The 12,225-nt window shown below is 43.4% G+C and overlaps 1 protein-coding gene across 1 annotated transcript in view; it reads left to right on the forward strand.

Annotated features, from left to right (window-relative positions):
* Nucleotides 1-12,225, forward strand: part of DSCAM (DS cell adhesion molecule) — a 333,629-nt gene that overhangs the window by 267,391 nt on the left and 54,013 nt on the right. Inside the window, exons 21-23 of the mRNA XM_035116259.2 lie at nucleotides 3,418-3,571; nucleotides 10,473-10,590; nucleotides 11,620-11,783. Coding sequence (XP_034972150.1) covers nucleotides 3,418-3,571; nucleotides 10,473-10,590; nucleotides 11,620-11,783 — 436 coding nt within the window. The remainder of the gene's footprint in view (nucleotides 1-3,417; nucleotides 3,572-10,472; nucleotides 10,591-11,619; nucleotides 11,784-12,225) is intronic.

The following is a 12,225-nucleotide window of genomic DNA, read 5'->3' on the forward strand; positions in this document are numbered from 1 at the left end:
AGTTGATGAGAGAACCTATGCTAATCAGTAGCACAGGGCAGAGGTGGTTACCTGAACTACCAGCGAGTTGCTGCTGTTTACTGGCAGGGGGCAGGGATGGAAAGATCTCTCTCTCTCTTGCTCCAATGTTAAATTTAGTTTTTCACATTTTGCAGCAATAATAATAATAATATCAAAAATCCTCTTGAAAATTCATCAGCATTTTAGCAGAAATTCATCCCAACAAACACATTTTTATATCGTTTTGACTAATGTATGCATTTTTGCTAGTATTTCCCTCTAATATAATGCATTTTTGTATGTTACTGTCATTAACATCTCCGTTTTTATGCACACTTTCCACTAACATATGCATATTTGTAAACATTGTTTGGACGAAGGAATGCACCACAAAATTAAAGTCCTGATTTTGAAAGCTAAATGTGTTTCAGTTTCGGAGAGTGGGGATTTTGAAGATGCTTTAAATGCTTACCGAATTCAATTACTCTTCCATCCCTTGCAGGAAGAAGGGCAAGGAGGTGTTCTGGTAAGTGCAGTGGCAACACACCAGCTCAGCCAATTTGGTGTTCCTGCTGCTGTGTTTGCACCATGCTGACCTGCCCTCCCCACAATCCCACCCCCCTCCCACTAAACAGCAATGACTCACTCACAGGAAGGTCTGGTAATTACCTCCACCCTACTACTTTGTCCACTGCTAAACAATATGTAGAGTAGTCTTTGTCAGCTGAGTTTATATTTAGCATTCATTGAGGTTATTTTATTTTTATGTTTTTGTCTGGTTGAAGAGGATACTTTATTAAAATAGGCAGATCCTTTATTCCTTTTGTTCCCCATTCAGAGGTCTTTTGTTCAAGTAAGCAGTACACCAATTTTGTAAAATGGAAGGAGCTCATTTTGCAACCATAATTAATACAATTTGAAATTATGGAAGTATTAGCAATAATTCTTTGTGCAAAGCAGCCTGGGAACTTGAGGACACAGCTAATGCTTCTCTTCCTAGAACTCATAACAGGTCCTTGGGGACTTCAAACACCAGGTGAACTTGGAACAACTCAAATGCCGACAGAGAGTGCCCCACACAGGTAAGCAAGGGAAGGGGGAATGCAGACTGCACCCTTGTTTCTACTCTTGAGTCTTGTCTGAACTTCATTGTTCTAACACATTGTTCCTTCCCAACAGTGGGGAGCAATGTCAATGTGTCCCATGCCCAGGGAAGACATACATCCTCGCATCCAGGTACGCTGTCTGTTGGCAAATGCCAGATCATTGCCACTACTGGCCAAAGATTCATGAGCACTCCTGCACTACAGGATCACAGCCCAGGTGTATGGAGCAGAACAAACAGCATGGTTCTATGCAGTTGGACACATGGTTTCCCTGCAACCCTCAAAGGGTAATGGGTATGTAGAATCACTGTCTCTGGAGCCTCCAAGCTGGGGCATCAGCACTGACAGACACTCGTCACTCCAACCACCCTCCTCTCTCATTTCTCCACAAACACCTACATGGTGGTTTGGGGACTATGCCTCAAATGCTGACTGTTGCTCTGCCTGTCTCCCCTTGCTCTTCACAGACCAGGATATACCCCGTTCAATTCAGACCACAAGGGAGACCTGCCTTGCAACTTGCAGCAGCAACCACGATGCTTCCATCCATTCTATCATGAGGTTAATGTTGCTCAGACAAGCTCCAGTATCCTTGCAAGCTCCTCGGCAGATCGTTATACAACAGATGAAGGGTGCACCTAACGTGGAGCCGACGCCGTAAAGAACACTCTCAAACCAATGCCCATCACACAGAAGTCCTGCTGGTCCGGCAAACTGACCTGTGTTCATCTTTGCTTTCCAGGATATCTTCCAAGCCACATGCTCATCAATAAAGACCATGGTTTTGTCGCCTGTGTTGTGTCTTTGTTGCTAGGGGTTGCGGCGCTCATCTCGCATTATTGGCCGAGGGAGCCGGTGTACCGCTTCCAGGTCATGTGCCCAGCATGACTAAGCCACTTCTGGCGAACCAGAGCAGTGCACGGAAACGCCGTTTATCTTCCCGCTGTAGCGGTACCTATTTATCTACTTGCACTTTGCCATGCTTTCAAACTGCTAGGTTGGCAGGAGCTGGGACCGAGCAACGGGAGCTCACCCCATCGTGGGGATAGATAGGGACCCCTTTTTCCCACCACAGTATGATCTGGTCTCAGGATGGGACTGTGAGAGGCTGGGTGGGGAGTGATATGGGCCAAGAAGCAGTAACCCCTCCAGAATTTGCTCACTCAGGTTCCCGGACTGAGTGTCTAGACTGTTAGGGTGCACAACAGGATGGGCATTGGTGCTGATGCTAGGATGTGTTCTGGCTCTCTATTCTGAGGGACGTTAGTGCCTTTGTGAGCTGTTAGTATTTGTGCTTTTCTGTCTATCTGTTGCCTCTGATTTATCAAGATAGCTAGAAGTGATATAAGCAGGCAAAACTGTGACCCCCCCCCCCAAAAAAATGGTGGCATAAAACAAAGTGAAGATGTGAAGTTTAGGGGATGCTGGATTTGAACTGCATAAATTTAAAAAGTAGCATGCCACCAAAAAATAATAACAAATAGCCAGTCAGAACAGCTCAAGCAACCTATCACAAGAGCAAACCCAGGCATGGACCTGCCCTCAATCACCTGCCACACTAATCCATGCTCTGATACCATCCCATGCATATGGATGCTCATGAAGATAACTTGAAAGCCACAGCCAGTGCGAAATGCAGAAACCAGGTTGTTAAGCCGATCAGCCAGTCTGAACCATAGCACACTGGTTCTGAACGAATGGCCCTGACTGTCAATACACTTCTGGTCTGAATTAAGGTGTTGGCGATGATATATAAACCCCCAGATGATTGAGGACCAATATTTGAAGGAGCATCTTCTTCTATAATGTCTTGCTTGAAGGTTAAGATTTGCCAGAGAGACCCATCTCAGTACGCTGCTTCCAGGAGTTATATACAATGTGAGGATGCAACAGAGGGTGCTCTCTGGGGTTGACACCCTGGTTGTAGAATGCCTTTGTCTCTGAGCTACAGCTTCTGCAAACTACTTTATTTGTTTCTATCCCTGCTTGAGACGTGGTTATTTGCTCAAGCATCCTCTGGAAATGGTTCCACTTCAGATATTTTTTAAATAATTGCTGCTCTATAGCTTTATAGCTGATGTTAAATTGTTATTTTTTACCTGCTCTTACTGTTTAATGGATCTTTGGTTTTCAAATTAGTTTTATTGCCTCCCACCCCGAGCTCTTATTCTGAAGAAGGACCGAGTTTAAATATAAATACATTGCTTTCCCTAATCTGTAGTGGTTTAGAGGTAAAGACTCTTGAGTGTTGCGTCACGTGTACAATACATCATTTACCTTAGTTTGGGAATGTTTGTCTCTCCTGTCACAGGTAATCAGCGAGTTTGAAGCTACTCCTGACTCATTTTCCTACAGAATCCCAAATCTGAGTCGGAATCGACAATACAGTGTCTGGGTGGTGGCTGTGACGGCTGCAGGGCGAGGCAATAGCAGTGAAATTATCACCGTGGAACCATTTGCTAAAGGTGAGGAGTCTGCTTGACATAAATGGATAGCATACATAGCAGATTTTGGGCGCTGAAAGAGATGAAAAGGCCATTGGGCTGTAGTCCTAACCAAATCAGGGGTAATCCCTATTGAACTGAATGGAACTTACTCCCAGGTAAATGAGATTAGAACTGTAGCCTAAATTACTTGTTGCAGGGCAGAAGTACTTGTTTGTAGATCACAGTGGGTTGCAGGTCCAAAGCACTGGACAGAAATGCAGTATTAACAATGCAATGGGAATTGGTGAGGTGGCTATGCCTCCTGTTCAGATCTTGCTTCCCCCTTCTCACTCCAAGCAGGACTTTTAATCTTGTCTCAAAGGACCGGGTGGGTGGGAAGGTCTGAAGAGTAGGGGGCAGGCACAGTATCTGCACCATCTCCCACTGAAGCATTACAATGTTGAAGGTGAAAGTGGATTATGGCATTGTCTGACAAGCAGACCTGTTGGGTATGGAGGAACTTTTTGTTTGCATTTTAAAACAAACCAGCTTTATCCACATTTTCCTAGGCTAGTTACACAGATGTATAACATAATTATACTTTTCCAAAGTTTGTGATACATTTCTTTGCTGAAAAATGTACCACAGTGCCTTGAAAATTATCTTACAAGAAAAGGCATTTAGAAGTGAGTGCAATGAGATACATATTTAATCACAAAATGTGTACTTAAATGTGTATCTAAATATGGATTTATTTTTAAAATCAATTCAAAACCAGGATGGAATGAATCTGGGCTGCATCAATAGGAGTATAGCATATTCTAGAGCAAGGGAAGTAATAGCACCACTGTATTCTGCTCTGGTCAGACCTCACCTGGAGTACTGTGTCCAGTTCTGGGCACCACAGTTCAAGAAGGATACTGACAAGCTTGAACGTGTCCAGAAGAGGGCAACCAAAATGATCAAAGGCCTGGAAACGATGCCTTATGAGGAACAGCTGTTTAGCCTGGAGAAGAGAAGGTTAAGGGGTGAGATGATAGCCATGTTCAAATATATAAAAGGATGGCATATAGAGGAGGGAGAAAGGTTATTTTCTGCTGCTCCAGGGAAGCGGACACGGAGCAATGGATTCAAACTACAGTGGTGCCTCGACTTACGAAGGTAATCCATTCCGACGGCAGCTTCGTAAGTCGGAAATTTCGTAAGTCGAAGAAAGCCGCTTATCGCGGCTTCCCCCATAGGGATGCATGGGGGGGAGATGGAACATTCGGAAGTCGAAGAAACCGCATCTAAAACTTCGCCAGTTGGGGAAACCCTATCTAAAGCCGCCCACGGTTTCCCTTCGGATGTTGGAGAATTCGTTAGCACGCGGCCATTTTCTTCAGATGTCGAAAATTTTGTAACTCGAGTCATTCGTAACTCGAGGTACCACTGTACAAGAAAGAAGATTCCACCTAAACATTAGGAAGAACTTCCTGACGGTAAGAACTGTTCAGCAGTGGAATTTGCTGCCAAGGAGTGTGGTGGAGTCTCCTTCTTTGGAGGTCTTTAAGCAGAGGCTTGACGGCCATATGTCAGGAATGCTTTGATGGTGTTTCCTGCTTGGCAGGGGGTTGGACTGGATGGCCCTTGTGGTCTCTTCCAACTCTATGATTCTAAGAATTCATCAGTGAGCCCACGTGAAATGGACATAGGCCAGAAAGAGACTGATCAGCCCATCTCTCTGCACAGCTAAAAGACCGTTACAGAGCAAAGAACTCAGTTTGACACATACCATAGAGAATGGCATCTATTATAAATACCAGGGTCCTGGGTCCTGAGAATCACCGTTTTAAGGGGAAATGAAGCTTCTAGCCTTCATGGTTGCTGAGATACATCTGGATATATGTTGACAATGTTTGCTAGCGCAGAGTGATGCAAAACTAAGCAGGCCATTTTGCCCTTGAGACAGAAACAAGCAGGTTTCTTTTGATGGCACTTAAGAACTATCAGGAGCCTTGTGCTCCTGGAGCCTCACTAGTATCTGCTAGCAATATAATGTAATTTCATTAGCTAGGCTTCATTTACTCCTCTTTTGATCAACAGAACTGATTTTTTGTGTGTGACTTTAATTAAATTTTTTACTAGAACAATCCTCTTGAGAATCCAAAGCTTCTCTTGAAGATGCCATGAGCACCACAACGTCAGGATGATCATATAGCTCATAGAATAATGTTCTTCCTTTCCTCCCCTTTATGGATCCCAGTGGTCCACTAACAGCTTCCTGAAGCCATTTTCCTTTGCTCTCCAAGGATTGCTATGTAAGATTTTCCTTTTAAATATTATTTGGACTGGATAAAAATCCACCGAGATTAAGCATTCCAGTTACATTTGATGCTAACGCCTGTTCTCACATTTGCCTAATTGGTGTAAAATGGATTCCTGGCCTGTAGTCTCGCCTTCCATATTAACTGCTATTTCTAATCAGCATTCTTAATTTTGCACGTTGCTTGTTAATGCATTGTAGTTCTTAATATTGTGCTTTAGGAAGAAATAGGAAGGATAAAAATGGGCTCTTCTTGAAATAAGAATTGTCCAGACCAAAGATATGGTTCCAAAGCTTTACCAACAGAAAGCAGACACTCAGAACAATGATGTTACATTCAGATAGTTTCATAACATCATATGCTTGTCCAGGCATATGTACAGCATCTTAGGAATATACTCCAGACAGAATTCAAAACATAGCTCTGTCTCTACCACAGCCTGCATTCCAGCCTGAGGCTGTGTTCTCCATGTGAGAGATCATTAACACACATCTTTTCTTCTAGGGTGCTTGAGAACAAAAACTGAAGTCCAACTTATACAAAATGGAGATTTGCAATTGAATCTTCCCCATGTGATCTAAAGTTAAACACCTCATGGCAGAGTAGCAGAGATACATTCTAAGTTAATTTCCTTTTTTCTTTTTATATGCTTTTTATTAGTTTTCTTACTTAACAAATTTACTAAATAATAATAATAACAAAAGGAAAAACATATATAAACCCATAAATCCATAAGTTCTTAAAAGAAAACCTATGCCACCATGTTTTTATTCCCAATTACTAATCTTTCTCAATAGACTTCTGTCTTCCTCAAAGCGGGTCTGTCTTATCTATTTGTTAAACTGCTTCTTTGATCATTTTCCCATTTCTTCTGTTATCTAAATAATATACGTATAATCTATCTTGTAATTTGTGAAAATCAATCAACATTCTAAGTTAATTTTCAACCTGGTTGGTTCTCTGCAACTGCTTCTTTTAGCTACAGAGGAAGTTTCCATGCTGTGCATGTAACAGTACACATACAGAGTTACATTCCATTTCAATGTACAATTAAACAGTTATACCTAACAAAATGTATATAAAGCATCATAATTACATTAATGGATGGAATAAAAGAAGGTTTTTTAAAGGACGGCCCATCCTCTCCTATGCACACAGAGCTGCATGTGAAGAGATGTGCATATATTTGGGCATTCTTCCTTCACCCTGGCACTTGATCAATGTGCTGGATTCACTGCTGCACACCTTGGCAATGTCAATAGCAAGAGGCCCTTCTGCACCTCATGGGTTTCCAGGTGTAGGTTCCACCCAGGAGGCATTGACAGTGGCAGACTATCAAATGCCCATATGTGAGGCCCAGATGGGCCTCCCATTATTAGCAATGGCTTGGCACTTTATGTTGTGTCCAGCAGAGTGCCAGCAGGCTCAGCTCAGGGCTGGTTGGAGGAAAGGAGGGCAGGCTTCCGTAGAATTCCTAGGGGAAATCTCCTCTGATGCACATTAAACAGCTTATGTGTAGCTTAGCAGACACAAGAGGGAGTGCAAACATGCCTTGAGTGTAGTAACACTGAAAGCTGAATACAGCAGGTCCAGACTATTCAAATATTCACATGATCCATAGGAAAAGTTGCAGATGTTCACCAAGCATCTGAAGACTTTGAACTTGGATTTTTGTTGTTGTTGCTGCTGCTGCTGCTGCTGCTGCTGTTCAGGTGGATTATTTCTTCAGTTATGGGCAGTGTTTGGATAAAGGAAGGAAGGAGGCATTCAGGTGTCCAAGGCAGGGGGAAATGGTTGAAACAGAGTTCCTCCTTAAGGTACTTCCTGTTGAATAATTGAATAAGCAACTCCAGCTGTTTTCTGCACACTAGTGAGCTCAGTTTTTGTTTTACACAAGTCTTAGACACCTGGGGAGCTGCATTGGCTCCTCCTGGATCTTTTTTGCTGCTGCACCGAGCTAAGCAAAGGTCTAGCTTAGCCTATGCATGGGGAACCTCTGGCTCTTCAAAAGTTGCTGAACTACAATTCCCATCAGCCCCCAACAAGTATGGCCAATGACCAGGGATGGTGGGAATTGCAAATTCAGCAACATCTGGAGGCCTTGGCTTTGTGTCTCACCTGAACTGGGACTCATTTTTAAGCTCTCTCCTGCCTAACCCATATGTGCTAACCACTAGAATCAGAAGCAACTTGGCGTAATGCTTGGCAACTTGTGAGTTATGTATGGTGGCAGTACTACTGTTCACCCATAGCTAAGATTTTAATTCCCCAAGAGGGGAATGTACCAATATGCTTATGTCCTTGTTTGTGAGAAACTTGAGTTTCCTGATTTAGGCACTGCTTTTGCTAAGCCCCTTGGGAGCGGCTGTATCAAATGCCCAGTGTCAGCTGCTTAATGAGCTGTGGATTGGTCCCTTCCAGTAGCAGAAATTCTCTCTCACGTGCTTTGATACTTGTTGTGCCTTCAGGTCGGAAGAGAAGCATAAAGTGTCCTGGCTTTTCTCACAGCTGCCTCAGTTTCACTACTGGTGTGCCACAACATCACTGCTTCTTTTGTCAGATGTCATTCTCACATGTAAATTTCTTGGCAGTTCACAATTCATTTATTTTCATTTAGTGCTCACGTATTATTACAGGAGCTTAAATGCAGGCTGAGTGAACTGTCAAAATCTGCTTTGTCTTAGGAACATTTCCCATCACTGTAGAAAAGGAAATACCAACATTTTTCTGTAGCTACCCATCCTCTGTCAGAGTATCAATAATACAGATCTAAAAATCAAAACTTGTTGCAAAGGATGAACTTGGTTGGTATTGCCACCTGTTAGAAGTTAACTAAATATTTGTTGTTTGTACTGATTTGTTATGGAGCAAAGAAGGGAAAACTTCAGAAGTTGAGCAGATAGCCAAAACAGGAAATGTTGTTGGGGCCATTAGTTTTGCACAGATGTGCATACTTCATAAACAAAAATCTGTTTATTTGGGGGGGGGAAATATGCCACTTTTCAGCCAAGAAGACTCCCCAAACAACATATATAATAATAAAACCAATAACAAGACAATCTCTGCTCCAAAATACTGCAAATATTTGCAAATGGTTAGCAAAACAGGAAATCCTGAGCAGGTCTCACAAAAATAAAAAATATATGCTAGAACTGAGAATCAAAGAGAAGTTTCTATTTGGCAAGCACAAAGCCTTGGACAAAGGTGACCTAATCTGGAAGAATTTCCTGGAACTCTTTGTATAAACTGTAGATGTGATTATGTCATGCACATGGGGTGGGGTTGTGATGCTGCCAACTGCTCCCTCCCATCCCTCTCAGCTTTCTTTTACCCCTCTTAAGAACATAATATGAGACTGCTGGATCGGGCCAATGGCCCTTCTAGTCCAGCATCCTGTTCTCACAATGACCAACCAGATGCCTGTGGGAAGCCTGCAAGCTGGACATGAGCACAAGAGCACTCTGCCCACTTGTGATTCAGTTATTCAGTTCTGGCTCTGACCATGGAGATGGAACATAGCAATTATGGCTGCTATCCCTTCCCTCTCCACCCTTTCTATTTATGGATTTGGTAAGGGCCGTGGATACACAGGCCTGGAATGCAAAGTCAATGCTGTATAAGGGACAACAACAAAAAGCCCAGTAGATTTGGAAAGAGGAAAAATTAGGAGGAAGGGTGCAGAGACACATGACATGGGGTGGTATTCAACTGAGTTTTACTCAGGGTAAACCTATTGTGATTGATGGACCTAACTTAGGGCTTATCCAGCACTTCCTCTTGTCCCTCTTCTTTCGCCCAGGGAAAATTGCTTCTTTGTGCTCAATTGGAGCAAACAGCAGCCGGGATTTCTGCAGATTGCCATTCATTCTGATTTAAAGCTAAAGTGTGTGTTTTCCCTGGGAAAGGAGCAGGGCAAGCGGAAAATCCATGAGAGCCATCCTTTCTAGGCACGGGACAAGAGGAAGTGTGGACGAGGCATTAGTCACTTCCATTGATTTCAGTGGGCTTGCTCTGACTAAAACTAAGTTCAGTGCCACCCGTGGGTTATTTTCCATCTCTGTCCATCCTTCTTTCTATGCTGTTTCAAAGGACATGGAAGGACAGAGAGATAAATGCATTGCAAGGGGCTGGACTAGATGGTCATTGAGAGTCCCAGAATTCTATGATTCTATGAAATGTTGGCAAATGGGGGCAGGGAATGGACAAGGATGCTGCTAGTTGAGTACTTTTGATGTCAACTGAAATGCACCATACTTGAAGGCCACTTACCATAAGCACATGTGCAATCTTCACAGATTCCTTCCAGTACAGAACAAGGGGATCGGGAATTAAATAGGATTTTTATTCCCAGCTACCTTCAGGGTCCCTTCCCTCCCCTGCCATCTCAACTGTAGACATTGATCGTATTTTCTGTGTGCTCCTTTAAGCTGCCTGATAATGTTGGTTGAAGTTAATTTGCCTCATATAATTGTAGCCAGAAGCATTTTAACTTTTGCTTTAAATATTAAATTTCTCCTGGTGTGCGCACACACACACACACACACACACACACACACACACACCTGGCCACACCTCTGAAGAATATAGTGCCACACCACTGCATTTTAATCCTTTTTTACTGATTCACTTCTCAGCTCCAGCCAGAATTCTGACCTTCAGTGGCACAGTAACAACCCCGTGGATGAAAGACATCATCCTGCCTTGTAAGGCTGTTGGAGACCCTGCTCCTACAGTCAAATGGATGAAAGAAAGGTAACCAGCAACTTTGTATGAGGGTGGTGGTGGTGGGAGGGGGGGTGATTGCAAATGGGACCTACAACAGCATGTTGCAGTATGCAGTGAGTTCCTACTCTGTAGAAGAACAGGCTTCTGGGGGGGGGGGTTAAATCTCAGCAACAGAAAAGGGATAAAGGACACCTCTTCCCCACCCTGTTCCTTTACTGTGCTAGCAATAGAGAATTGTTAGCATGAAACCTGAGCATAGGGGGTTTGGGGGGGGGGTTAGCACTGTGCATGCAGTTCTGGGAATTGTAAAATGAAAAGAGTGCCATTTTTTCTTTCCTTGCTCCTGAAACTTATGGTGTGTGGGGTTACTAACCTCAAAACACGCAGCCCCTAGCCCTAACTCCCCCCTCTTCCCCTCTATAAACCATGAGTGTCTTGAGAAGGTCAGAAACTTCTCTCCCCTGACTCATTTCCCAAAAGAGGTGGCTGGGAAGAAGTTAGAACATAAGAACAGCCCTCCAGATCAGGCCAATGACCCATCTCATCCAGCATCCTGTTCTCACTAGAGACCTGTGAGAAACCAGGGAGCAGAACAAGAGCACTATCCCTCCCATGGTTTCCAGCAATTGGTATTTGGAAACATGGCTGCCTCTAGCCAGAGAGGCAGAGCACAGCTATCATAGCTAGTAGCCCTCTCCTCCAATCCTCTTTCAAAGCTATCCAAGTTGGTTGCCATCACTGCCTCCTATATTCTTCTTTATAGATGTCCTGTCGTGGGAAACACTCAAATGCCCTTTATGAATTTTATCAACCTCTAAAACAAGTAGCCAATGAAACGCTCCCCAGTTGTTGAGGGGCTACAGCTTCCGTCATCTTTGACCTTTGGCACACAGGCTGGAGCTGATAGGAGTGGCACCCCATTGGCTAACCCTGTTATAGAACTAGGAGACATTCTTGCTTGGGAATTGCTTTTTCCTGCGCTTTTATAAATTGCCACTCCTGAGTAATGTTGGTTGTAACCTCTTTAATGTATGAATTTTGTTTCCTGTGAGGTAGTAACGGGACACCCAGTCTAGTGATGATTGATGGGCGAAGAAGCATCTTTAGTAATGGCAGCTTTGTCATCCGTACTGTGAAAGCAGAGGATTCGGGATATTACAGCTGTGTAGCCACTAACAACTGGGGATCAGATGAAATCATTTTGAATTTGCAGGTGCAAGGTAAGAAAACTACCTTTTTTTTAATTGTGAGATTAAAGCACTTTGATTATTGTTCCTGTAATTCCTCTTACATCACTGAGGATACTCCAGAGAATGAAATTTAGCACCCTGACTAATCTTAGGTTATGAATTTGGTGCTCATTACAAGTGGGACCTGCAACAAAATGTAGCAATGTGACATGGTTTCCTACTCTGCAAGAGAACAGGCCTCTTAAGGGGTAGGGGGACAAAGTTCCAGTGATTTTTTAAAGCTGCTACTTGACACTAGCACCGATGGTCAGTTTTCTGGAGATTTCACTGACATCACCAGAAATGTTGCTGCATTGCTGTGCCCCATTAGTGATTTGTGATGGGGGTGTACAGTGTTTCCTCAAGTAATAAATGGGGTGGAGGGGTGGAAATATGTTTCCCCTGCTTCTTGGAAGGAGATTGTTCAGGAATT

The sequence above is a fragment of the Zootoca vivipara genome, chromosome 4 (assembly GCF_963506605.1).
Source record: "Zootoca vivipara chromosome 4, rZooViv1.1, whole genome shotgun sequence".
Classification (NCBI taxonomy): Eukaryota; Metazoa; Chordata; class Lepidosauria; order Squamata; family Lacertidae; genus Zootoca; species Zootoca vivipara.